The sequence below is a fragment of the Pungitius pungitius genome, chromosome 8 (genome assembly GCF_949316345.1).
Source record: "Pungitius pungitius chromosome 8, fPunPun2.1, whole genome shotgun sequence".
Lineage (NCBI taxonomy): Eukaryota > Metazoa > Chordata > Actinopteri > Perciformes > Gasterosteidae > Pungitius > Pungitius pungitius.
In genome coordinates this window covers 5,150,616-5,177,111 of record NC_084907.1, presented here as the reverse complement: position 1 = coordinate 5,177,111, position 26,496 = coordinate 5,150,616, and the positions used below count along the sequence as shown (strand labels likewise).

Genomic DNA, 26,496 nt, shown 5'->3' with positions numbered 1-26,496 from the left:
TCAGGGCCAAGGGCACCTTGCTGAATGCATAAATCTCAGATCAGATGGGTATTAAAATGGTTTCATTTTGGCTATTCGACCCTTCACCAAACGGAACAACAGGAAATGAATAGTAGCAAGATACCTTTTAATCAAAATGAGTATACCAATAGGGAAGGTGGCTTTTTTTGTTTGTTTGTTACCTTACATCAGACTCGTCTCTCCAATTAAAGATCAATAGAGTCAAAGAAAGTCAGCGGTTGCCTTCGGTTGTTTCTGTGTGTTTTTTTTAAATATTTAACTGCAAGATCAAATCTCCTGAGACTCCCGGGTTGCATTTTGAGAGAATATATAATATATAATTCCACTGCGGTTCCGGTCTACACTATTCTCACCCCGCAGTGGCGGCAGGAGAAAGTTAATCCCACCTGAGATCTACACTAAAAGAGGGAGAATTTCCATCTTTCGTGTTGCCGCGGGTGACTACAGGAGCTGGAGAGACGTCTGTCAGAGATTCTGAGGCGGCGTTTATTCTTAGAACCAAACATCTGATGTGTGCAATCACAACAGATGCAAACCGGGAACCGGCTACGTACGTAATGACGTATGAGTATACGTGTGCTCTCCACATGGAGGCACGTGAGAGCTTCTGGAAACAGCCATTTATTCTTCTTTTTACAACTCGCACCCTTCTCCCCAGCGTTGGTTGGAGGGCGAGGCTGCTCCCTCGTGCCGGTTGCAGGAGCAGGTGATGCCCCGGCGGTCTGTTGGCACACATCCTCCCGCCCTCCCACCCTCACGGGCTGCCCCGATGGCCACTGTTCATCAGGCCCGACACCGGGGCGGAACCACGAGGGGCGTTTCAATTCGAGCGGTAATCTCGCAATCACATCGTGAGGCCCCAGCAATCAGTGCGATGATGAGCCGCGCTCTCTCTCTCTCTCTCTCTCTCTCTCTCTCTCTGGGACTGTGCACACATTCTAGGGTGGGGGGGGCACAAAGACCTCTCTGCATTATGTTTCTGTCATAACAGCTGCCAATGAGGAGGGCTCTGGAAATTTCATTGGTATTCAAAACAGTCACTTCACACGTTGCTGAGAGCAAAAGGGAAAAAGATGATTTTTCTCTTGGGCTTTTGGGTACCGACACGCGATAACTCTTCTGCACTCTGTTCACACACTTTAATAATCAGGGGAAGATCCGATTTGATCCACAGAAATTGACCCGTTAAGGGGATGATCCCTAACTGTGAACTGAATTAAATTCAGACTTATTTGGTATCGGTTGTCTACTTTCCTCATTCCACTTAAAGCAGCATCCCTTCATATTTAATTGAAGCAAATGACCCCAATGTGAGAATGTGAGAGCAGTCGGCTGTTTCATCCTCTTTGGATTGTTCAAATCTTTAGTTGATGTCATGGTTGAGTCTGAAAACCTCCAGGCACCAGATGGCGGAGAGACAGGTTAGCAACGTCCTGGGTATGAAAGCAAAACTGTGAATCTTGAAATATTTATTGGTTGAAAACGACGCTAAAGAAAAATGGGACCCCTGCGTTTGTACTTTGTCTCTGCTGAATGCCGACGTTTGCCAAACGTTGGCCTTAACGTGGTGAATTGTTAATCTGCCACTGAGCGGCTGTGCATGTGTCGGCCTGCTTTGTTAAGCGTTCTACTCCTTTACTAAATTAATAAGATTCAGAGACGTTTTCACTTGGTTAAAACAGTAAATAGCTTTAATCTTCAGTTTGGTTACAATTTGCGCTTTAGATCACAGAACCAAAATACAACATAAATATGATTATATCTGAGGTTACATATATACATATGGAATAAAGTACAATTATCAAAGTAATTACATGACACATGGAATACTGTGTATTTTCTGTTAACTCGGGGTGATGCGATGATATCGCCTCACGAGGTGTTACTTCTGTTAAATGTTTACACATTTGGAGCTATTTTGTAAAGCGTGTCCCAGAGGAGACGGTGTCACTAACACAAATACGCGGTAACATATCTAGCAATAGACAGCAGTTAGGACAGGGGGGGGGGGGGATTTAGAGTCCTCCTGTGCACACTGGTTGACGCAAAGAAAAGCAGCGCTCCCACGCCACGCGGCGCTCGCAGCCTGGATTTAAGGAACTAGGACTGGAACTTGGCCCTCGGTCGTCAGCATGCACGCTAAAGGCTGTGGAAAAACGTTCCCTTATCTCCTACTTTATCAAACAACTCATCCAAAGCACAATAACACTACCGGCGAATTCGACTGGATGTGTCGTAGCGGCCTATTCAAGCCTCTTTTAATTTTTCTTCTCTCCACTGGCAGAGTTCAGACAAATACTGCGAAAGAGAGAGAGAGAGAGAGAGGAGGTCAAGTGAGAGCGGATGTTATGAGGGGGGGGGAAGAAAAAAAAAGCCTTTTGCGTTGAAGTCTTTAGATCAACTGTCCCCTTCGATACAAGCGGCGCGATAATGAGCAGTCCAGGACTGAGGGACATTTAAAAAGGCTGCTGGGGAGAGCTGGATGACGCCATAGTCTCTGTCTCCTGTTGCTTTCAAACACATGGATGCCTTCTGTGTGTGTGTGTGTGTGTGTGTGTGTGGGTGATGCGTGCGTGTGCGTCTTTGTCCGTGTGACAGTGTAGGCAGTAGATGTGACATCCTGGATTCAGCCGCTAGTTGTTAGTCATAATCCACCAGGAAGCTGAGGGAACACACACACACACACAGTTGGGTCACCACACATGAACACAACTCAACGAGTCTACATTTAGAGAAACGTCCATTTTTTCGTGCACATCTCTGCTGACCGTTTCCATCAGTAAAATAGCAGGTGGTTAAATTGTTGGTCACATTGTTCTGCTGTTTTAAAAAAATGGATCAGGCATCAGAATCTTAGTGCGGTTCAACCGTGTGCGACACTCGTGATAATCAAAGTGTGACGGTCGCTGACACGGACAACAATGGCCTCTGTCAGGAACAGCAGCGTGTCGTGTTTTATTTGATTGACTCCAGGGTCTAGTCTGACTCATAACCTGTCCTCTTGACCCCGATCAGCCCGTTGTGGCTTTTAACGGCACCAGCGAAATCGACAATATGCATTCAAATGTGTAATTTGGAATAGTTTTGTTGTGGGAATCGATTTGACGTTCATTGTCAAGCTGCCCGTCCTTTTGGTCTCGTTAACGCCACAGCTGCTTGTTCGGCGTGATTATATGTGCAAATCACAGATGTGGCAGTAAATAGCCACGTACAGTAACCTAGCAACGAGCGCAACCCCTGCAGCCCACACGGCCGAATAACCCTCCGCAGTGGACGCAAGGAGTCACAAATAATAAAGAATCCTCGTGCTTTCTGAGGCGTATTCGTGTTGGCCCCTCAACAAATGACTCAAATGTGAAGTGGTGAGTCAGGATCGGGGCCAAGACTTGGGGAGGGGGGGGGGGGGGGGGCAGCGATTAGCCGCCGTGTGTTGATCCTGCTGATGAGTTGAGGAAGTTCAAATAAGAAATGCAAGAAAGCATGTGTGACACGCAGCAATTAGCAAATGAAGGATGAAGTTCTTTTGGCCAAAACGAAAAAAGGCTGTTCTCCCTTAAAAAGGGACAAAAGTCTATTAATCAATGTTTTGTATGGAGAATGCATGAAAACGCTCGATATAAACGCAGTTGTCCAAAACATTGCAAACTAGTGAAGTACTGTACTAGATCTCCCTGGAAGTCAGTGTACATGAACGACACTCTAAAGGCGTTTTGCACGCTGTCAGCACATTTAGCAGAAGAGGTTTAGCATCTGTTCATTAATGCCACAAACAAAACACACACAAACCTGGCAGCAACATGGTAGAAACTACTTCGGCGTCCTCCAACATGTCAATGGCGCAGCGCTGGAAGTCCTTGCTGCTGTTGGACTGCAAGTAGCTGCGGAGAAGACAGCAACGAAGCAAAGTAAGTAAGGCAAAGAGAGGAGAAGAGGAGACCATCTACGAGCACAGCACACTGCACCTTCAGTGTGTAATAGAAAACACATTTTTGATAAAACACAACTGGTATGTGCTCATTAAGTTATTCATAGAAATGTGCATAGATGCTATTTAAAACAATTGAAGCTACATCCGGTTGATTGTGTGTGTGTGTGTGTGTGTGTGTGTGTGTGTGTGTGTGTGTGTGTGCAAACTGAGAAATGGGCCATCTGCTCATCTTCCCTGGTGGGGAACATTTCCATCGAAAACTTAAGATTGCCAAACAGTTTGGCAATATCTGACACACACACACACACACACACACACACACACACGATACTGACCTCATCCAGGAGACGCGGTCTTGCCAGAACTCATACATTATGTAACTCGACTTCCCCGGGAGCTTCTGAACGGACACGCTGACAGTGGCATGGAGGGAAAAAGAAGAGGATACACTTTGTCTCAGAGGTAAACATTGTACTTTTTACTCAGGATACGTTTTTTTCTTCCCACAACCTTCCTGTCAAGTGCAAACCCTGTGTTTAGCAGCTCTACGAAGGACAGAGTTTACTTTAAAAAGTGACTTCAGTAGCACAGCCTGGCACAATGTTTGAAACGCTGGGTTCTTTTGTTCGAAAGCAAGTGGAGCTGCTCACTGCAGGTTGTCGCCGTGGGCTGCGGTGGCCTCGACGTAGCTCTTCAGAACCTTCCGGAAGTTGTCCAGATCTCCATCGGTCGCCGTCATCTGCCTCTGAACCAACAGGATGTTCTGTTGGCAACAACACCACGGACCGAGAGGGGGATTATGGATGGATGACATATTGGCATTGGTCCGTTTTTGTGTGTGTGTGTGTGTGGCTCTCGTCCCCCCCCTCCCTCCCTCCCCCCCGAGGTGCGGGCGTTTGAGAAACTGACCCTACAACTACAAAGTAAGACTAGAAAAAAGGCCAAGGTCCAATGACTTTCTTTAGATGATACGGAAACCACATTGCATGAAATAACATGTGCAACTGTTGCCATGACACCACAGACGCCAGCGGACTACACATATCACCTAAACATGACATGTTTCACACAGCACCTGCTTCCCACCAATCCACGGACACTTTGAAATATGCTATCGATTGATGCACCCGAGCTAACGAGCCCCCGCTCAGCGTCCTCCTTCCGGGCGACTGGGCTTCGACTAAAAGGCCCCACGATGCCAACGCCACCAACCTCCGTCCCCCACTTTGCTTTCTCGACAAATTGAAGACAGGAGTGAGTCAGCACCACGGCCAGCACCAAGGGGGAACTTGAAAGCTCCGTTTCCACGTTCCTCATTACGTTCACCTATTTCTGGTCGCATCTGCCACGTAAGTGTGAATCTCTTGGCTTTTCTGTTGCCACTCGACGAAAACGAGGATGACGATGATTAACGATGACGCTCGTAACGTTTAGAAATGACATCCATAAACTGCAGAAGCCAGAGACCCGTCCTCAGAGAGGCCATTGAACTTAATACACATATTAACAGTGGCAGAAACCTTAGAGGTGCATCCTTCAACCTTCCTTCCTTCAAACTTGAGCACTTTAGAAGCAACTAAAGGAGACAGACTCACAGACTTGTCCGTGCCGGCCGGATCTTCCTCATTCAGTGGCTCCAACTTGGGACCCTGGAACAAGAAGGTAACAAATATGAGAACTTCTACTTCGGTTATTTGAACCACCGATGATGCGAGGGGTGTGGCCATCGTCGTCTTCCTGTATCCCAGGTGACATGATTCAACCATCGCTGTGAGGGTACACACGCCCCCGCAGGGCCGTTAAGGTTGCATCCATTCATCCAATGAGGCCGTTGTGTTGGTTGGAGCTACACGTGTTCTATGAAAGGGAAGGGATGATGGGATGGTTTATTTCTTTTAACCACATCTGTAGGCTTCTTACAGCGCGAGGTCTGTGTGACGTTATGACCAATGACATACAGTAAACCTGATGAAACAGATTGAGCTTTCCATCTTAAAACGTTATGGTCTAGAAATGTAACCTTTTTAGGCTGAAAACTCATTCCGGCACACTTGAGAGGAGGGGAGTGATGTGGCCATAAGGTGTGTGTGTGTGTGATGCTTCTGGGGATGGATATTGCGCTCTGAACACGTTACAGGTACAGAATTGCTTTTGATATTGCACGCCGAGTCCTTCTGGCCCCGCTTTGAGGGCGACTGAGAGGAAGAGGAAGCGTGAAACAGCAAAAGATGGGAAGAACAGGAAATAATAGAGAAGACAACAGGCCGAGAGAGAGCGAGACGGAAGGGGAAGATGTGGCGGGAGTGTGAAGAGGTGTTGAGACGTGGGAGCAAGAGCAGGTCATGTATTTGCAGATTGAGGGCTAAGTAGAGAGGTGACTGTGCTCAAATACACAGATCTGCACAGTGGTGCTTTACAAGCTTCCAGTGCAGCCTTGACTCTTTTTCACGGCTCTGAATTACGCTGCCCCTTGCAAAGAAAATGTAAAAGCCGGGCGGAAACTGAAAGGTGGAGGCACTACAGAAAACCACGCAGTCCTGCAACTACGCTGGCACTATAAAAAAAACGGTTGCCATGACGCCACGGCCGCTCACCGCGACTTTGTCACACAACTAGGAGCCGACGCATTGGGTGTCGCCACATACGTTTGCACAAACGTTTTGTTTTTTTCACTGAGGTGGCAGCAACACGCATCACAAGCAGCACGCCTCTGTTGTTCCCCATCAAATTGACAGACTTGACAATGTTAATGTTGATTTGCTGCGCGTCGAGCACCAGAGGGTCAAACCAACGAAGCTCTGTGCTCATGTTTCGCCTCTCAATCGGCACTCTGAGAAGAGGGCAGACGTGTGGACGTCAGAGCGGCTCCTCCTCCTCCTCCTCTAGGATGAACACTCCTAAATATATTCTCCACCATCCACCGTAGAATTGATGTTTCCTTCAGACAGTCCGAGGAGCTGCTCCCTACCTGACACTCCAGCTTATCCAGCAGTTGCTGCAGCCTGTTGATTTGAGAAGACCAGTTCTGTCCGTCCTCCACGCAGACACCTGCAGACACCAAATGTCACGCTACAATTAAAACCTACAGTGGTACATAGGACAGTAAGCTTCTTGCTATTTAGACCAGGCCGTATGCATTGGAGTGAGACTTCCTGTCTGTGTTTATCATGTGATTGATTTCAAAAAAGGCCTTTAGGTCAGATGGCTTCCTTCAGCTCAAGAAGAAAAACGCAATTCAGACATGGATTCTGAAGAAACATTGAATGTGAAAGAAACTTAAAGTCAATCAGCCAATTATTGTAGAATTGCTGACTTTCTATTATGTGTACAAAAAGACATCTAACTCCTGATGGAGTTAAAAGAAAATGACTTTTGAAGTGTTTTGACACACTGGTTTCAATGCTTTTCCTTGCAGGTTCCGTATCTGCAAAAGAAAACAAACGAGGCTCCACATGAGATTTGGGGCCTCTTGAAAATGTCAATATTTGCAAGTGAAAAGAGCCCCGAGAGAGAGCTTACAGATGCTTCTTATTATACCCAACACGTGGGATGATTTATGTACCACTAGACCACTGTTTCCCCAACGGATGACAACAAGCACATCTCATCATTGACCCGCTGTGAAGGCAACGACACTGAGATGTTTGAAACGTTGATACATCGCATGGTGGCATTTGGACGGAGGGCATGATGAGCGTGCTGATGTTGCATATGAGTCAGCCTGCTGCTGTAGTTTGCCACCAGGCCTGCAAACACCTGATGGCTTCCCCATTTATCCTGTGTTTTGACGTTCTCGCTACCTGTGGTAAGGATGCCGGGATCGGAGGGGGACATGCACAGGTTATTATGGATCCTACGACCACAGCGCCTGCCATTCTTCTGTGCCGCTGTGGGCTCTGGTGCCTTCACGTCTCTCCTGGCGTGACAGCAGCGGGACCCAGGGAGACAAGCATCAGAGGGAAAAGACAGCAGCTGTCAGTAGGGGATGGGGGTGAAATCAGAGAGAAATTGAAGATAGAGGAAGCCAGACAAGATAAAGCTGAAGAAAAGAAGAGACGCAAGAAAGGATGCATTAATAATTGATTCAAATCAGAAATGGAGTCTGAGTGAAAGAGAGAGACAGAGACACGGAGAAAGAGAGAGTAAGAGAAGTCAATGGTGCAGAGACACAAGAACCAGAGAGATAGTGTCCAAAATAAAGGTTTACATTTACAGAAGGGCCAAGTACACACCAATGCTTATTAAGTAGCACTTAATTGACCTCACAATGTGATTATGTGATCAGATCAATGTCCCCCAAAGGACAGGTAAAACACTTCCACACCCACACACACATGCACAGCTCTGTCCCACATGGAAGGTGTTGGCTGACTGTAAATGCACAGAGTCAAGGGCATTCACCAGAGTGCGACACTTGAGACACACTCACAACGTGTGTGTGTGTCTGTGTGTGTGTGTGTGTGTGTACTTACTGTGATTTCACTGGAGTGTTTGTCTCAATACCTTTGAAATGCCCCCCACACATTTGTTTAATATTGTCAGTGTGTGTGTGTGGCCGGGCAGCGTCATTGGGGGGGGGGGGGGGGGGGGGGGGGCTCATTGCTTATTTTTTATTTGTTGAGTTATTTATGGACAAAAATATTCCAATTGTGTCCTTTTCATCCTTTTATAGCAGACACTTTTTTCTCTATGACTCACTTGTTCTGCATTCCAATGCCCCCCTCATCCTGCTTTCAAATGCTGCTACCCCCTCCCCCCCCCCCCCCGCCCCCCGCCTCCCATAGTCCCATCTCAATAATTCAACCTTGGCTATATTCACTGCATTCTTTCCAATAACAACACTAACCAGAGGTGAGAGACAGACAACCTCAGTCGCGAGTTAAATAAATGGGGTGGAGGATGGCGAGACAGATCCGTACTCATCAACGTGTCCTCGACGGGCCTGTGCATTCAATGTCTTCAATATGTGATGCTTCAAAGAAATACGGGTGTGGGGGGGGGGGGGGGGGGTGCATTCAATGTCTTTGATGAACCACAACATACTATGGAGAGAACTATAAAGGTGCAGGTTTTCCATTTGAGGACCTTTTCGCCGTGGTTCAGCGAATCCTAAATCAGTGACATCAATTTCAAGATGAAGATGTTTTTTTTTTTTTTGTCATATCATTGTGGCGATGCAGCAGCGGCGAACATTTTCGATCTGTTTTTTTTTTCCCTTGCAGGCGCTCCATTTACATTTAATGAAAGTGGGACAGTTTGAAAGAAATACTGAATTTCAAGCAGTGCCCCTCTAGCGAGGCGACTGTTTGAAGTGCGGTGAGAAGGTAAAAGAGGAGGCAGCTGATTAGCTGGATTCCCTTTCTGCTCGGACCAAGGCGGACTTCACTGACAACGTTTTCCTTGTTAACAGCGCAGTGGTCCTGCCGCTATAGCTTCATAGCTTTGCTTTCCTGCAATGATTCTGATAATGTGGTGCAGTAGAGGAACAAAGTCGGGGTGTATTTTTATGAAATTGCATTGAAGCAATTCAAACGAGCTGGGTAAATCTTTACAGTTTGCTAAATATTTAAAATCAGTTTGTAACATCATCATTTTAGCCTCTATTTTCTTTCTTGCAAGTTGAGTTTTGGCACCTTGATAATCTGTTTATTCATACATTGATCTTTTTTTTTTTATCTCATTTTGAATCTCAAATGGGGGCCTTATTGGGAGATGGAGGATAACAAAGGACACAGTGAAAATCAACCCAATCAACTGCTCTTCTTAATTCCTATCGGGTAGTGCAAAGTAAACTTTGGATTGGTGAGATCCTTTTGTGGAGTTTTAGTTTGAAAGGCGTTCATTGGAGGAGTGTAAAAGCATCACACGGGACGGACGTGTCGGACGGCGGCAACTAACGGGGCCGGGCTGCTCTGCTCCTGCACGGCCTCCATGGCACACTGCAGGGACCTCTGCAGAGACGACAGCTGGCTGGACGTCTCTCTGAGCATGAACCTGGTGACAAACTGGCCCAACACACTGGAACCCTGGTACTCCTGAGGGACACACACACACAGAAGGACAGGTCAAAAGACAGGAGGCCCAGCCTCTTAACAAAGTAAAAGCATCTCTGTGAGAAGGGGCACACGGGGAGAGAGAGAGAGAGAGAGAGAGAGAGAGAAATTGTGATTGCTTCTTCTCCTAATACAGCAACAACAGGAAGACCCACTTGTGAAATGCAAGACGGCGGCAATTAAACCGGCTATTTAATTATCCAAACACATTTATTATTCAGGACCGCACTTTCAACATAATTGCTGTTCGTTTTACCAAACCCCAAATGTGGTTGCACACTCTCAAAGGAGTCTTCGTCGTGCAACGTTGGCCTAATGAAGAAACAGTGCAGCAGCCCCGTGTTCCGACTCGTAAAGACGAGTCGCCCTGAACTGAAATGCCCAAAATGCGATGGCGAGCGCGGCGTGACGGACCGCGGCGGCCAAGCTCCGTGGGTTCAGCCAATCCGACAGCTCGAAAAAAGAGGAGCGAGAACAGAGGAGCGAGGTGATCTAATTAAGACCACGGGCCCAACTACTCAGCATTTAACAAGCAATGCTTCTTCTCTGCAGTATTACAAGTGAAATCCCCGATTCGAGGCTCTTACCTTAAAAAGGCTGCCCTGTGAAACATTGCTTTGTCCTACATAAGACTTATCCGACAACTCGTAGGATTCTAGGAATAATCTTACATCTTGGGGTCTGCTAATTCACCTTCTCACTGCGTTAGATGAGAGGATTGGTACCGATCCTTTAGCTGCACAGCAAACATGCGCCTGTTAGCTTAGCATAGCTTAGCTTAGCACAAAGACTCACCTCTTTGGTTTTATCCATTGCCTTTAAAATGGCAACATTCAGGCTCTCCAGAGCTGAAAGTACATTGAGATACTCCCCCAGGTGGTCAGAGAAATAATCTAACGGGAAATACGAAAACAAGCTTTCAGGGTTCATTGTAACGTCAGAACAGTCAAAAGTTTATTTGGACTCACGTTTGCATGACAGATAAATAGAGGTGAGGGTTTCTTTGCTTTGGGTAAAAATAGACATCTCTAGTTTGTTTAACGAGTGAAGTTGGAGGCCTCTTATGTTCACATAATGCTCAATGCTACCCATAAAGTGGATACTTAGTTAATTAAGCATCATATTGATCACCTTGTGTTATAAGTAGTTGGTGACAAGTGCCATACTCATTCTATTGACACCACAAATAACTAACCGAGAAAGAAACTTGTATACTTTTGTATATTTAAACATATGAAGGTTTGGGGAAAAGTACTTAAAACCAAACCAGTAAAGAGAACAACTTCATAGCTCTTAATTAAAATTTCTAATCTGAGCCCTGGATGTGACCCACATAGCCGAGGTTAACGGATCAGCAGCACATACACATAGATATAGACAGGCGGCACATTTCGTGGAAAACAGACTTGCATTTACGTCAGATGGAATAAATTATGCAGAAGATTTATTCTGGATTCTATTGATATTTTTGGGGCCTGTGCTCCACTTCTTTGCTGCATTTGTTTCTACGGTCAACAGATCTGTGTCCTTCGATGTAGAGTCAAAACAAAAAAGCACAACACCACACATTTAATCAGAGGAAACATCTTCCCACCAACCTGACAGCTTGTCGGTACCCAGATTGCTGCAAACAAGAGGGGGCAAAAGTATTAAATTACAGCTACACTGGTCTTTATTTAGGCTAATGTGTGTTTTATGGGTTCAACCCATAAAACCTAAGTGTATAATATGCACAGCTTAGAATATCATTTTGATAGATTTAATTCAATTAAAGTCACTGCACATTGCCACAGATGAAAGTATTACCGTATTTATGTATTTGCAGTATTTTGAACCTGGTGTCCGTGGCAACAAACAGTGCGCAGAGATCCGAAAGCTTGAAGGCCGCGTATCAACACATTTTTTGATCTCCCGCCACCGTTAAATATTGATGTCAATCATCTTTTGTCCAACGCGTCCACATCGGACACGTCGCTGTTCTTTGCTTGATGAAGGTGGCCCCCGCAGCAGATGAACTCACGTCCCCTGTTGCTTTACCGTCAGATGCAGACTACAAGCGCCCTGCGTCATTCCAAAAGTGTCTCAAGCCATTGTTAAGATAAGAGACATTTTTGACTTTGAGCATTCCGAAATGTTTTTTATTTTGTCTCTGAAGTGACGTAGAATTCATTATACTGTTAATAAGTGTCCTTTAATTCGACATCAGCGCTCCGTCCTCCACGAAAGCTTGGACGGCGGCGCCCGAGAGGCCTGAGGGCCTGAGTGCGTTCCATCTGTGGCGGCGCAACAGCGCGCCCCAAAGCAATTTGATCAAACACACAGCGATGGAAGGAACTGGCGCGAGAAAAAAACGAGAGCAGAGTGGTTATTATAGCCAAGACGCTACTCTCACTCCAATTGGCATCTCGCTGCGCTGGTAGTGTGGGTTTGTTTATGCATCGGTTCCACGGATACTGGACAATCACAGTGAATTAGTCACTGATTACCTGATTTGATATATAAAGGGACGTCTGTCTCAGTCCTCCAGCATTGGTAAACGTTAAGAAGCATATATTCTCCTTACAAAACCCCCTGATCTTCCAAAGATGGCGGCGAGCGACTGGCTTATAATGAAGGATGGCAAACATTTCTGCTCGGCTCCTCTGAGGCTGACGCCAGTTAAACGCGGTCTGTGGGAACAGTGATTTCTGCAGCAGCCCTCTGGCTCATTTCTCTGATTGCAGTTGCGGGGCGACTTGGTTTTGAAGAGGCTGGTGCCGTGTGATACAGTCTGCTTGGGTTTGGCCCGCAGGGCTCGTTTCTACAAAACATTCCCCCCCCCCCGAAGCTGTGAGACGTTCGCCCTGCAACCGAATGACTCGAAAGGAACGCACTTGTAAAGGGCGCACAACACCAGCGTTAGGGATTAAAATCGGAGCACATTTTGAGTTTAAAAAAAAAAAAAAAAGGGTACCCACTTATTTTTTCGGCCATCTATGGAGAAGAAAAGCTCCTGCAGCTCCTCAGTAGTCAGGATTCCATCTGCAAAGTAGGCATTGAACTCCTCAAAGGACAGCTTGCCATCGTCTGAAACGTGGAGAACAGCAGAAGCACAGAAATAATTATGAATAATTATCGGTGGGTAACTTAAGTGTGTCGCCTCTGAATAATTAAGCCATAAAAATCAACCCTCAATCTTAAAAAAAAAAAGACATTTCCATGGTAAAAACATGAAATCATCTCTTTTCGAGGCGCGGGAACACAAGCGAGACTGAGACATGACTTTGAACATTTCACCGATTTCCTGTCAAATTGACCAATTACTTATCACTCATTTCTAAAACAATATACTTGATGTATAATATAACGACGCCCAACCTTGTGTTACTACAACTAGAAAAACCCTCCACAAACAAACTTTAAAAATGGGTCATCGTCAGCGCTCCTTCACACTGATAATGACCCCGTCTGCACAGAGACGGCTGAGGACCATCTGTTCAGCTGGAGCCGCTGTGACCTCCACCGTCTCCACCTCTGACCACAGTGTGTGGCTTCTGCCACTTTGGCTTGTTAGTCTTTTTTTTTTTTTATTTCACGGGTTGTTTGGTAACAGTTTATTTTTGGGGGGGGAAAGCAATTTTGATGATATGATATCATACTTTTATAAGCTTCTATACTTGCAGCTCAATTTGATGATGCCATCTGTAGTCCACGTGTGGATCTGAGACTAAATAACCCACATATTTGTCCTTTCGCAGAGCGTTGTATTTGGAAGGATTCCTGCACTCGTGGTGCCAAGGCAGCAGTCGCGCTCAGAAGAGACATTCTTGATATTCAGTTTGATGGATGGCTGACGCAGTTGTCTTTTATCCACGGAGACAGTTCTGGGTTGAACGTCTTCCTCGTGACAGGCGATGGCTACGACAAATACATACAGCACTGCACCTGGACACCTTGCTCGTCTCGGGACAAATTAAGTAGCGGTTGGGTTTTGTCAAAGAAATGAATTTTTATGGCTTGGATTAAAAATGAAAACGCTTGTGACATGACCTTAACCCACAGTCATAACGTCACGTGACTCAGTAGAGTCAGAAGATGAGGCAGAAGATGCCATTGACATCCACAGTCACGCGAGGGGATGCTGAGATTCCATCACACACACACATCTCTTCTGCACGGACGATGGAACGGATGAGGACATTGATGCAGAGCTTATTTAACAAATGACACACGGAGCGTCGTTGTGAAGGGATGCTGATCAGCTGGGTTTTGCATCACCAGGCCGGAGGTTATTGTCACTTACAGAGAAACGCCAGCTGATTCCTCCAGATTGGTATATCATTCATCCATGGCCCCGCAAATAAGAACTCGCGTGGGTTTTCTAAGTAGATCACGGTGTCCAACGGCGCTCGTATTATACACATGATGAATATTATCAGCCTTTGAAGCATTGCTCCTGCGGTGTTTCCAGTTAACGTGAAGCTATTCTTGGAGCGTTTTCAGGGAACAAAACAAGTTTTCTTGTAAATAACTCAATTGTAGTCTGCAAATGAATCGTATTTTCATCAGAAACGTTGTTGACCTCGTGGGAAGGTAAATATGAGCTACTTGAACCAACCAGAAATCTTTGTATATCTCGATCACAGAACATTTTGTTTTAAAACTTTCAATTTTTTATATTGCCAGATATAAAATGAACGTTATATTTGGCAATGTTTTTCATATAGAATGGACGACTTAAAAAGTTCACGTGCCACACCAAAAAAAAACGAGACGACGGGTAATCAAAGTCTTTAAGGAAGAATGACGCTTAAAACCCAACCACAACAATTCATTACTGAAGAGTTTTGTTGAGTTGTTTTATTTGAAGAAAAAGAAACCAGTATGTTGAGCACAGATGTGTAACAGAATATTCACAGCACTGTGAGAAAGAAAGAAAAAGAAAAAGGTACCAGATAGCTGTAATACCCACATTTAAATGTAACCAAATCAAAATTTAAGCCTCCATACAATATAATAAAGCAAATTAAAAGTAGCTATAAATCACACTTGAGCCTAGACTTGAATACTGAGGCCAAAAATAAATCACTAAAGAAATTCAAGGTCGAGAAGAATGATTTTATTGACAGACAACGGCAGGTGAAATGCGCATATTATAGACCGCATGTATTGCTCCTTAAAAATAGAGAACACTCGAAACAAAGTATTCACACGGCCAGTCGGAGTAAACAAGAACCAAAGGAGTTAGTGAGGAAGACCTATGAAAGTAGGGCACAAAGTAGGCCGCGCCGTCTTCGCTCTAAAGGTCCGTCCCACTGCTGCCTCTCCCTCGCTCCCCTTAAGTGGTTTATAAATTCCCATAAATGCATCACAGCTTCAAAAGCAACTGGCATGGCCAAGAACGTCGGGTCTCGTTTCTTTATGACCGGCGCCTATGTACGTCCCCCCCCCCCAGTACACCCAAATCACTGCAGACTCTCGTATACCTCTCAGCAACGCTCTACTTAAGATGCGTTCCACCCACCAGGCCACCTGTCAGGCATTCTGGGAAGAAGAAAAAAACTGCCTCTGCATGTCCAGCTTTCAATGTGTCAGGGTCTAGCACCAGGGGGACTCGAGTGCAGAGCTCAGGGTTTAAAAGACAAACCAACCGGTGAGCAGGTGATTGGACACAGGAGGAAACAATCAGGGTCAAAGGCAGACAATCACTGAGGGTGGGTGGGAGAGAGAGAGAGAGAGACACACACACACACACAAACAGGACACAAAATGAAACGGCAGACAACCCAAACAGCGTGACACTATTCTGCTACATAGTACGGCGAGATGAAATCAAGCATTCTGATTGGTGGGAGTGGGTCACAGGGCGTCCTCTAATGAGCCATTAAGTACTGTACACCTGTTTACACTGACCTGAGGGTCCCGTATCGCACACATTGAAAATAACAGTACGATTTTAAAGCCACCATTTCAAGCTTGACAATTAGTAAGCTTTGATGTTTTGGGGGGGGGGTGTGACTTTTGATGAGCGGTTAAGAGGAATGTAGGTGAGAAGCCAGGTGGATTTAAAGTGGTCAGTGGAAAAACTATATATATTTTTTAATGTAAGTCAATTTGACCCATTTCGCCCCAAAACCCAGATTCTTAAAAGTTTGCCGATTTGTGAGGCAACAAGGAGGAGGCGGAATACCGACTCAGCAGTTCACTGGCTGGATGAGGGCCACCTCGGTACCATTCGAAATCTAAAAAAGGGAACTTTAAAAAGTGTGCAGCTCGGTTGGAGAGTTCATCATCAGGGCAGGAGAGTCTTAACGGGGAAAAAAAAGGTGTCTGTGAGCAGAAAAGTCAAGTTGAGCCACATTTCCTGCGACTTGAATGCAAGTAAAATAAGAAGAGGCAGCTTGATTAAAAGTACTAAGTCAGGATTTCGTCTTTGAAATTCTTGGGTATGAGAGAATATTGCATTTGTAGCTGGTAACTATATTGAACAAAAGGGATTTAAGTGAGGCTTTGCCAGGGGTTTGAGTTGAAAGAGGCAGAAATCCTCCAAAAAAGACAAAGAAAGAGGATAAAAACTTTACAAATCTCAAAGAGTTAAAATAAAACTGAAGTAAAGTGAAAACAACTTCCCCACAGTCGTGGCTGAGGTGGCTTTCTATTCCGCCCCTGGCTAATTGGACTGAATCACAGCATGTTATGGGATAAAAAAAGATCCAACTGAAGCCTGAACCTGACGGTCAACATCACAGCGATGAATTCACGCCGCAGCGAGATGCACATACGAGGAAAACCGACTTCACTTCATGTCCTCGTGATTGACTGATCGATGGCTCTAACTAGACACAGGTGGCCCGAATCACCCGGTGACGCAGGGAATCATGTGACGAGACATCGGCAATTTGGTATTTTGCTTTTATTTTCAGTGCCATTTCATTTTAGTTTGGTTTAGCTTTCAGAGTGCATTTTTTGGGGGATTTCATACGATTCATTTGACAGTAGTTCTGTTTGTTTTTGTCAAGGCCAGGTACAACATCTCACAGGTATCAGGCAACCAACAGGAACAAAACCCATGACTGGAGAACTGTGACAGGATCGAAAACAAAACATTTAACGTTCTTCACGCGTTTTCCGATGTAAAAACATTGCGTGACTTTGAAGTTTTTGTTTTACTATCCTGTTTTGATCCAACGACCAACCTGCTTGAAGGTCCAAAACAGAAGCAGTGAAGCTAAGGAAAAGGTGTTAGAATAACTTTAAAAGTGCATTGAGCCGTTACTTTACTTGCAGTGCGAATAGAAGCCTCATAACCAGCAGACCCGGAGCTAAAAGCCTGGCTCGTGGATCTCGAAACATGTGAGTCATGTTCATTTGGGAGCTGCAGCCAGTCATCGGTGTCCACGGCGACAGAGAGGTGCTTCTAATTGCGTGACGCATCCTCGCAGCATCTCGGCGTCGCTTTAATCGGGCGGAGAAACTCTTTGGTGCGTGAGGAAGGAAACGAGCTTCACTCCAAAAATCTGGATTCCCCCCCCCCGCCCCCCCCGGGCGGAGATCGCATGAGATGTAGAACACTGAACGAAGGGCATGCATTGTAAAAAAAACAAAAAAAAAACCAAAGGGTTCAACGGACATGCGCTTACTCACCGTTTTTGTCTGCTCGGCGGAAAATCTGAAAAAAAGAAAGAGAGAAGAAGGCCGAGGTGGTTATTTCCTCTGTAGTAGTAGCGGTTCATCCAAGTTACTGCAGGTCAAGAAATTGACGATATCTGTTAAATGGTTCTGCTGCACCAAACAGAATCTCCCAACCCGAGGGCATTCACCAGAACAAGGAAGAGTTTTTATTGCGTGTCGGTTTGAGCCGGTTTGATTATCATCTCTGGAGTGAATTGGAACCTCAACTTAAAGCTTTAAAGCTGCCGAGTAGCAAAGAGGCTTCGTTGGCACCCGGCAGGGGCCTCGTGATGAAAGAGGCTCAGAGGAAAAAAACAAATAAAGTGAGATGGGAGTTCAGATGTCTGGGTCTATTGAGCCGGGTGTCATGGTGAATTGTATTAATTGTTTCCATTTACGGAGATCAAAATAACCGATTAAACAGAGTAGCAGGGGCCACCAGCTGAGTAATCGATAGTGCTGTGGGTTCAGGATTCAGGAAGGCACACTGAGGCCAGCTGGTCCCCCCCCCCCCCGACCCGCTCCCTCCCTCCCTCCCTGAGCACTAACAACCTCTGAGCAGAGCAGTCTATTTTAAAAAGCTTCACTCCGAGCATCAGTCCCCGCAACAGCTGCTCCTTCGGGCTCCTCCTCACAGCTGTATTCACACGGCCAGCTGCTGAAAGCGAGACACCCCGCCTCTCTGGCCCTCATCACCCGGACAGGGTTCAATGGAGTAAGGGGGGACGGGGGGGGGCTGATAACGTTGACGATGGGTGGATTGCAGTCTTTTATGCGTACTGGCTAATTAAGACGAAACTGAGGCGCTGCCGGTGTTTTTATTTACACACTATTGCTATTTCTGCTTCGACGCCTCTAAAAAGGGGCTGTGAAAAAAGGGCCTGCTGCCGTTACAGCAATGCGCCGCCTGTGTGCTTGTTTGAACTGTCGACTGTGTCTCAAATCAATGGACACTCGGACATGCACGCACTAGTAAAATGCTTTTATTTCCCTGTGCAGACAAAGCTAAAAGAGGCCAACGAGGATCTGCCGCTGATGAGCTGCCGGGAGTCGGATACTCGACCCTCTGATTGCACGACTGACGTGGCAGAGATTCATAATGTGAAAGAATAAAAGAAGCAGTTTTTCTACAAAGCCTCCACATGCAAATGAACAGCAGCGCCTTTGACAGGTGCAGTGAGTAACAGTGGGAAAGCAATTTTTGGGATGAAATGAAAAAGACACAGAGCTGTACAACATGTCTGAGAACAGCCGGCTCCCAGCAAGATGTTCCCCCAATTTAACAGATAACGTGGTTTTAAAAAAACACATAAATGCGTCTTGCAAATAACGTCGATTATTTATTATCATTTTAAAATGGAGTTTTAAATGAGAAGAACTGAGTTTACCACTAGGATATTTCTGAGGTCTAATAATGAGAACGGATCCGCCAGCGGTGCCTGATACGATCAGGCCGGTTTAAAATGAATCCCCAGGGGAACCATAATCACCAAACCACTTATCTAGACTGAAAACAACAGCCAGTGCACCTCAAAGGCATTTCATAATCCCCCGCTGGATTGTTATGCTGCACACACACACACACACACACACACACACACACACACAAATGAACTAGAGTGGATGAAAGTTGGAGGAGCCCTTAAAAAACAAAATAGATGTTTACAGTTGACGGTTTCGGGGACATTTGCAACAATAAGCTTTGTTTTCATGTTGAATAAGTGGGTGAGATAATTGGACTAAAACCTGCTCCATTATGAGTCCCTGTGACTCAAAGTGGCAACAATACAGCCGGGGGACTGCGTTTGTTTGGTTCATTAGTTGCCAAATCGGTGAAAATGAGAGAATGAAAAAAAAAAAAATCTGTGTTAAGACATGAAAAGATCCGAAGCTTTGCCGCTAAAACGAAGAAGCCTTAACTGTTCTTTAGGGATTTTATTGCACTTCCTCAAGTTATTTCCATTGCCAGGTAGCAGCCGCGAAGACTCTCGTGCTTGTCAGCTTTGAGCTTGGGGGGGGAGGTAGGGGGGGGGCTTCACGTTCATTTCCCCACGGGTCACCAAGCTCACGGCCGACCCCCCTCTGCCCTCGGTCTGTAAACGTCTGCCTCTCACACGTCTTCAGCCCCCGACTAATAACCAGAGGTCGCCCCGGAGCGCCTCCCAACGGCGCCACGTTGTTCCGTCTTTGATTCGCGAGGCGAGACTCCGAGGTCACGTCGACAGCTGCGAGAATGACTGAAACGCTGCCGTGAGCACGAGGGCAGACTCTTCTGAGGCCTCCTTGTCCACCGCATGAATCCAGCAGCAGTGTGTTTCCCCCCCCCCCACACACACACACACAGGAAGCAGCATTGCCTCCCCATCCTGCTTGATCTAGTGGAGAACACTTCAAATACAAACTAGTTTACGGTTTGTTTTGTCGGGAGATGCTGCCGCATCATTTTAAAGAGAAGGTCAGGCGACGCTTCCCGGAGCGCTGCTGCTCTGATGTGGCGGCGGCAGGTGTTGAGGCCGTGGGTTATCTCCGACTCTGCTGACGCTGGAGTTTTTGGGGGTTTTTTATTTGCAGAGCTTTGGATGTGTTTTAAAAAATATATATAATAAAAAGAGGAAACGGCAGCTTGTGATTACATTTTTTCCTTTAGCAAAAAAAGAAGCAGAGGGAGAGGAAAATGAGAGTAAGGAGAGGAAATGTGATGGAAAAGGCCTCATCCAGATCCACTGGATCTTTCTCTCTGCTGCGTGCATGTTCTTATACGATGTTGTTCGGGTGATTTCGAACCATTACAATAGGTTTGACATGAATGAATATCCCCATCTGTAATCAGCAGAATGTTGCAAATCAATGTGCATGCTGCAATAATAAGGTTTATCTCAAGGCGCACTGTCACGGTTTGGGTCTGCTTGTCTTATTTTGTAGCTTTCTTGTGTCTCGTGTCTCTGGGTAACTTCACTTCCTGTCCTGTGATGGCCTGATTGCTTCCACCTGTGTCCAATCACCTGCACCTCCCTTGTGTATTTAAGCCCTGTGTGCCAGTTGTCCTTTGTCGCGTCATTGTCCATGTCAGTCCTCGTTGGTGCACGTTCCGATTTGTGTTAAATAAAGAGCACATTTGTAAACTTGTATCCTGCATTTGAGTCCTGCTTCCGCCTGCACCTCCACGCCTTCGTGACACGCACAGCATATTTATGTTATTCTATTATTCTATTGTTAGGTGTATCAGCTGATTCATTGACCTTTCAACCCACCGTGGTTACTGGTGGAAATACCCTGCAAAAGCCATATTCTCAAGACAAAATCAACAACAACAAACGGAAGGCGGCACAGTTTTCATAGACCATTCCAGACAAGTGCGATGTGTCCTCATTTGGGCAAGACGGTCTGTGCACTGCAGCATCAGAGACTTGTCAGTTAGTTAGAGCACTGCTTTGGACACAAAGGTGGCCTACTAATCCAGACAGTATGTGTTGGATGGATAATTAATGTGGCGATGGAAAGTTTCTGCTGCAGCGTTGCAGATTTCTTTAGGCAAAAAAAGTTTACACATGCAGAGGATAGAATAGTTGGTTATGGCATTTAATAGAAACGACTTCACTGGAATGCAGCCAATCGACCCCCCCTCAAAGTGTTGAAGGATGAAGCTAAAGAGGAAAGTGCCAAAAACTGCAGTTCTTCAAATGGCCAAAGATGCTGCAGTCAGATTGATAATACATGTTATTGATTTATTGCCCAGTCCCGCTCTTTGTTTGTGTGTGTGTGTGTGTGTGTGCACACGTGTGGTATCTGTTGTTGCATAAACAAACAAAGGTGTGTGTGTGCAACAAAAGAGGAGAACCCCCAGCAATCCCTAAACCAATCCCACTGTGAGACCTTAATTGCTCATGCAGAGGAAGCAGCTGCAGCTCATTCTCCAGCACGTGCGCACGCACGCACAATAACAATTTCTGTTTTCACTTTTATGGAATGAAACAAAATCCCCCCCCAAAAAAGTCCTCATTTAGCACCCTAGCCAGATGGAAATAGCCTGCATGTCAATAACAGTAAACAGGGCTTCACTTGCTGGTGATGCAGGGAACTCACGTCATGGAAGATAGTAAGACCTCGTCCGGCGCTGTGCTGCGGCTCCTGTCGCTGTTGGGCCAGGATGTGCTTCTGTTTGGCCGACTGCAGGCACATGGTGATCATCTCCGTACAAGCCAGCATCTTTGAAAACACCCCTCGATCGGGTGAGGTGAAGCCGGGGAGTTTTTTGTTGTTGTTGTTGTGGGGGGGGGGGGCTGAGAGGGGTAGGCTTGAAGCAAAGTGGCGGTGGAGGTCCGGGGAGGAGAGGAAGGCTGCTGCAGGTGTGACAGACACCAAGTGAAGGGACAGAAGCGAGGGTACCGCGAGATGCGCAGCTCGGGCAGAGCTGACAGCCAATCGCAGCGCTTCTCCCCGCCCTCCCTCCTGCTGGGGCTGCTATGATTGGCTCGTTTATCTGCGCCGGGCATCTGGATCAGAGCGTCACCGTCATCAGCACCAAATAGCTCTGGTAGTATGTCTGATCAATGTTCTGTGGTGCAAACATCTTCCTGCACACACCTCGGAATCAGAATTACATCCCACTTTGTAAATAGTAATGTGTTGGAGTTATAAACACCAGATGTGGCTGATTGTATTATGACGTACACATTATGTATTTTTGAAAAGTTTGACTTTGAGCTGTAATATTCCACTGAACTACGTTTTATTGGACACTGCCATCTGCTGGCCGATGAGAGTCAGTGGTTTGACCTTTTTTTCTGAATAAAAACAATACATTATCGTTATACTCCATTACATTTGTTGTTCCTGTATTCAGGATTATTCCACGTTTGCAGAGTGACATTACTAAATGTGTGCACTTGAACCGAAGAGCAGCGTGTCGAAGTGGTCTCGTGGTCAAAGTAGGACGGCGAGAATAAAAAGATAGCTCGGACTATCAGATCACTCTCACGGACTATTTAATTGGTTTTCCTTCCTTTATTTTTTAAATCACGGCGTCTTCGAAATGTTCCCAGAATAAGACTCGAGGGGGCGGAGCACAGCGACTCAAGAGAAACCCCTTTTTTTAAGTTTCTACTTCCTGATCTTGGGTGAGTTTCACTTTTGGTTCTCCCCAGCTGACAAGTCACAAGCGGAACTCCGCGCGCCAGCAGCTGGGTCTAGTTTTCTGCTCCTGGACCCACAAACTACCCGTCTCACCTCTTTCTTTCATTCTTTTTTTAAGCACCCCGGGCTGTAAAGCAGGGTCCCATGCGGACGGCGCGGTGACGTTACGACCCCATAAGGTTGGACACAATTCTCGCTTGTATAGTGCAGTTGTATCGTCCGTCACTGCTGCGGCGCTGACGTCATACGTGTTGTCCCTGTTTCAGGTGGAGTGATGGCCTCCGAAGTCACAGCGAGACTCGCCCTGAGAGAAGGTGAGCGGCTCGTCTCGGTGGTGTCATGTCTGTTGTTGTTGTTGTTGTTGTAGTCAATGTACATGGAGTGAGAGTTAGTGAGGGGGGGGGGGGGGGGGGGCTCTGTTGAGGAGCCCGACTGCCGTTAGTGTGGCGGGAGGTCTTAGTCCTGATGGACCTCAGCCCCCTGCCGGATGGAAGGGGCTCAAACAGTTTATGTCCGGGGTCAGCTACAATCTCTCTGGCTCGCTTCAAAGTCCTGGAAGCGAACAAGTCCTGGAGAGACGCCAAATTGCAGCCAATCACCCTCTCTGCAGAGCGAAGGACACGCTGCAGCCTGCCCTTGTGTTTGGCTGTGGCTGCAGCGTACCACACGGTGTTGGAGGAGCAGAGGATGGACTCCATGATGGCCGTGTAGAAGTGCACCATCATCGTCTTTGGCAGGTTGAATTTCTTCGGCTGCCTCAGGAAGAACAACCTCTGCTGAGCCTGGCGTAGGTTCCTGAGGAGTACAGATGCTGGAGGACAAAGTGGAGGGCCATGTTGACAGCATCGTCTACAGACCTGTTGGCTCTGTAGGCAAACTGCAGGGGGTCCAGGAGGGGGTCGGTGAGGGACTTTAGGTGGGACAGGACTAGCCGTTCAAAGGACTTCATGACTACAGAGGTCAAGGCGACGGGCCTGTAGTCATTCAGTCCTGTGACCCCGGGCTTCTTGGGAACAGGGATGATGGTGGAGGCCTTGAAGCAGGCTGGAACGTGGCATGTCGTTCATGAGGTGTTGAAGATGGCGGTGAACACAGGACTCATTCAGCTCGTCTGCCAGGCGGAGGTCATTCATGGAGTGGGGGGGGGGGGGGGGTTTTCTGCTTGTAGTTTGTGAGGTGTGTAAAGCCTCTCCAAACCGAAGCAGAGTCGTTAGCTGAGAACTGATATTTGGAGTACAGCCGTTTAGCGTCTCTCACCGCCTTGCTAAACCTGTATTTTAACTCTGTGTACAAGTTTTTGTCCCCACTCCTAAATGCCTGATCCTTCTGCAGACGTAGTTTTCTGAGTTCCGCTGTGAACCAGGGTTTGTCGTTGTTACAACTCACCCTGGTGCATGATGGTACACAGCTGCCCTCGCAGAAGCCGATGTAGGAAGTTACAGCCTCTGTGAAGTCATCCAGATTGTCAGAAGGACATGTATTCTGCAGCCATTATAACATTCTAGCAAAAACAATTTCCATGTGTTGTTTATGCTCATTTAAAATCAATATATTTTTTAAATTGGTTTAAATATGTTGGTGCATGGAGTAGTGTGATGCGCTGGGAGCCGCAAGGTTGGCGGTTCGAATCCCAGCTGCCCCATGTGCCATGTCAAAGTGTCCCTGAGCATGACACCTAACCCCTAATTGCATGTAACACATGGGTTATAATGCAATGTATGTCGCTTTGGATAAAAGCATCGGCTAAATAACAAGTAATGTAATGTAAAAATTAAATTAACTAAATTAACTAATTTTTAATGCGGAAAATCGTTTTTTCCTCCTAACCTCTGCAGAGGTGAAAGGGTCTTTTGCGATAAGGCAGGAGGAGAATCCCACTGAGCATGTGCAAAATACCTGTCATCACACGTCACTCCCGCTGTGTAGTTCAGTGTGGTACAATTGCCCCAAAGTCTCCCCCTGCAACCAAGTGTAAACGCGCAAAAACTCTCAGCGTGCACGACTGCCGTAGCATGTGACACCTATAAAGTGTGCACCACGTGCCCGTGGAGATAAGACCTGTGCATCTGCTCCCCGTGCAGCGGAAGAAACTGGCCCCTCTCCCTGAGCGAAAGCCCTCAGCAGTGGGAACGAGCAGGAGGCGGGTCCAGCTTTGCCAGAGGCTGTCCCAGGCTTTTCTGTCCCGGTGTGCGTCAGCATCGACAGCCAGGGCGTACCCTCAGGACTCCATAAGGTGCGGCGGGGACTGCGTTGTGCGTGCACGTGTCCGCCTATTTTTATTTGGAATTTTGTTGTTGAATTGAATTGCTAGTTAAAAACTGGTTTTGATTCTTTTCTATCTGCCAGGTTACGGGTCGGGGAGTGGAGGATGCGCAAGTCCGACGCCGACATCCCTCTGAATGTTTTGGTGTCTCCCGACATGACAATCGCTCAACTTAAAGAAAAGGTATTTACGTGACAGAACAAAAAGCGTACAGCGTTATTTTGATGCACTCAAATTCTTGGCAGTCCTGATGTTTTTTTTTATTTAAAATGTCATGGAATGACCTGTCTATCCCTCATTGTGTGTCCACAGATTAGCCTGGACCACGGCTTCCACCCCTCGCTGCAGCGCTGGGTGATCGGGAAGCGGTTTGGCCCAAGGACCGCGAGACGTTGCACAGCCACGGCGTCCGTCCTCGACGGAGACCAGGCCTTCCTGTTCCATCCTGTCGGCCAAAGCTGCTCGTCTCAACCTGCTCCAGCACAAGCAGGGACCAGGACCGACAGCGCTTAGACGGTCAGTGACGGTTCACAAAGAGATCGCAACAGGCGGTTTTTTTTTTTTACAATGCTTCATTGGTTGAATTCATGTTTTTATGATGATGAATGCACCATTGAACAATTATCTTTCTTCATGATATCTCTCAACAACCGTAATACCTGTTTTATTACTTGATCAGACAGTGCCTAATTAATAAAAATAACGCTTCTATCATGTGATCCCAACGATGATCCTTAAACACTGTGACATTTCTAATTTAAATTAATTTATTATATATTTTTAGGTATCATGGAGTCCCATGCAACTTTTACCCAGAGGGTCTGCCACAGGTGGCGAGAAGACAGCTGTTCCTGGTGAAAACGTTCCTCCTTCTCTTCCCAAACATATTCTCCCTCCTCCTCCTCCGGCTCCTCGTCCTCCTCCTAAACCCGCGGTGCCGGCTAAGCCTCAGGTCAGAACAGGGCCTGTGCATTAGACGCGACGCCGGCCTTGTGACTCCATAACCGTTGTAAAGTACACCTGTGTCTTGAACCCAGGAGGGCTGGTCCTGCGCCATGTGCACGTTCATCAACAAACCCCACGCGCCCCGGCTGCGAGATATGCGGAGGGGATCGGCCCGAGGATTACCAGGTGCCTGACGTCTACCAGCCGGACCAGCAGGAGGTTCTCCGAATCCAGCTGGAAAGCCTGGCCGAGGCTCAGTACAAAGAGGTGACGGCGCTGTCAACCGAGGGGACGTGTCGCCAGTAGACGTGCGGCCCCCCCGTGCAGATAGCATTTTACCCTGGAGCTGTATCCTAAAACCTGATACATCTCACAATATAATCCAGTCAAGACAACAAAGCTCTCAGTGCTAAAAAAAAAGGAGATTTTAATTAAAAAGTCATGAATGAACATTTATTTTATCCAGCGTTCTCATTGGTTGAGAGTGAGTCGCTCAACGTAAC

The 26,496-nt window shown here is 46.6% G+C and overlaps 2 protein-coding genes across 2 annotated transcripts in view; one reads left to right on the top strand and one right to left on the bottom strand.

The window, feature by feature from the left end:
* Positions 1 to 1,690: 1,690 nt before the first annotated feature.
* On the bottom strand, positions 1,691 to 22,023 carry necab3 (N-terminal EF-hand calcium binding protein 3). The gene is made up of 13 exons (XM_037490122.2): positions 21,736 to 22,023; positions 17,626 to 17,650; positions 12,960 to 13,068; positions 11,601 to 11,626; positions 10,798 to 10,895; positions 9,848 to 9,984; positions 7,750 to 7,865; positions 6,918 to 6,997; positions 5,545 to 5,598; positions 4,600 to 4,712; positions 4,285 to 4,362; positions 3,808 to 3,899; positions 1,691 to 2,683 (listed from the first exon to the last, which is right to left on the bottom strand). Exons 1-13 carry the CDS (start codon positions 21,856 to 21,858, stop codon positions 2,655 to 2,657), a joined length of 1,080 nt encoding a protein of 359 aa, XP_037346019.2. The 5' UTR covers positions 21,859 to 22,023; the 3' UTR covers positions 1,691 to 2,654.
* A 2,869-nt stretch (positions 22,024 to 24,892) lies between these two features.
* Positions 24,893 to 26,496, top strand: part of rbck1 (RanBP-type and C3HC4-type zinc finger containing 1) — a gene marked incomplete at its 5' end in the record, with an annotated part of 4,306 nt that continues 2,702 nt past the window's right edge. Inside the window, 11 exon segments of the mRNA XM_062563766.1 lie at positions 24,893 to 24,928; positions 24,930 to 25,018; positions 25,132 to 25,231; positions 25,361 to 25,423; positions 25,426 to 25,464; positions 25,466 to 25,489; positions 25,491 to 25,538; positions 25,540 to 25,574; positions 25,844 to 26,000; positions 26,086 to 26,124; positions 26,126 to 26,378. Coding sequence (XP_062419750.1) covers positions 24,893 to 24,928; positions 24,930 to 25,018; positions 25,132 to 25,231; positions 25,361 to 25,423; positions 25,426 to 25,464; positions 25,466 to 25,489; positions 25,491 to 25,538; positions 25,540 to 25,574; positions 25,844 to 26,000; positions 26,086 to 26,124; positions 26,126 to 26,378 — 883 coding nt within the window.

Excerpts from the sequence above, each read along its gene's own strand:
- necab3 (XM_037490122.2), bottom strand. The coding sequence starts at position 21,858 with ATGCTGGCTTGTACGGAGATGATCACCATGTGCCTGCAGTCGGCCAAA. Across the intron at positions 5,599-6,917 it reads TGGATAAGCTGGAGTGTCAG|GGTCCCAAGTTGGAGCCACT; the intron begins GTAGGGAGCAGC and ends TTCTTGTTCCAG. Across the intron at positions 4,363-4,599 it reads GCCCACGGCGACAACCTGCA|CGTGTCCGTTCAGAAGCTCC; the intron begins GTGAGCAGCTCC and ends TGCCACTGTCAG.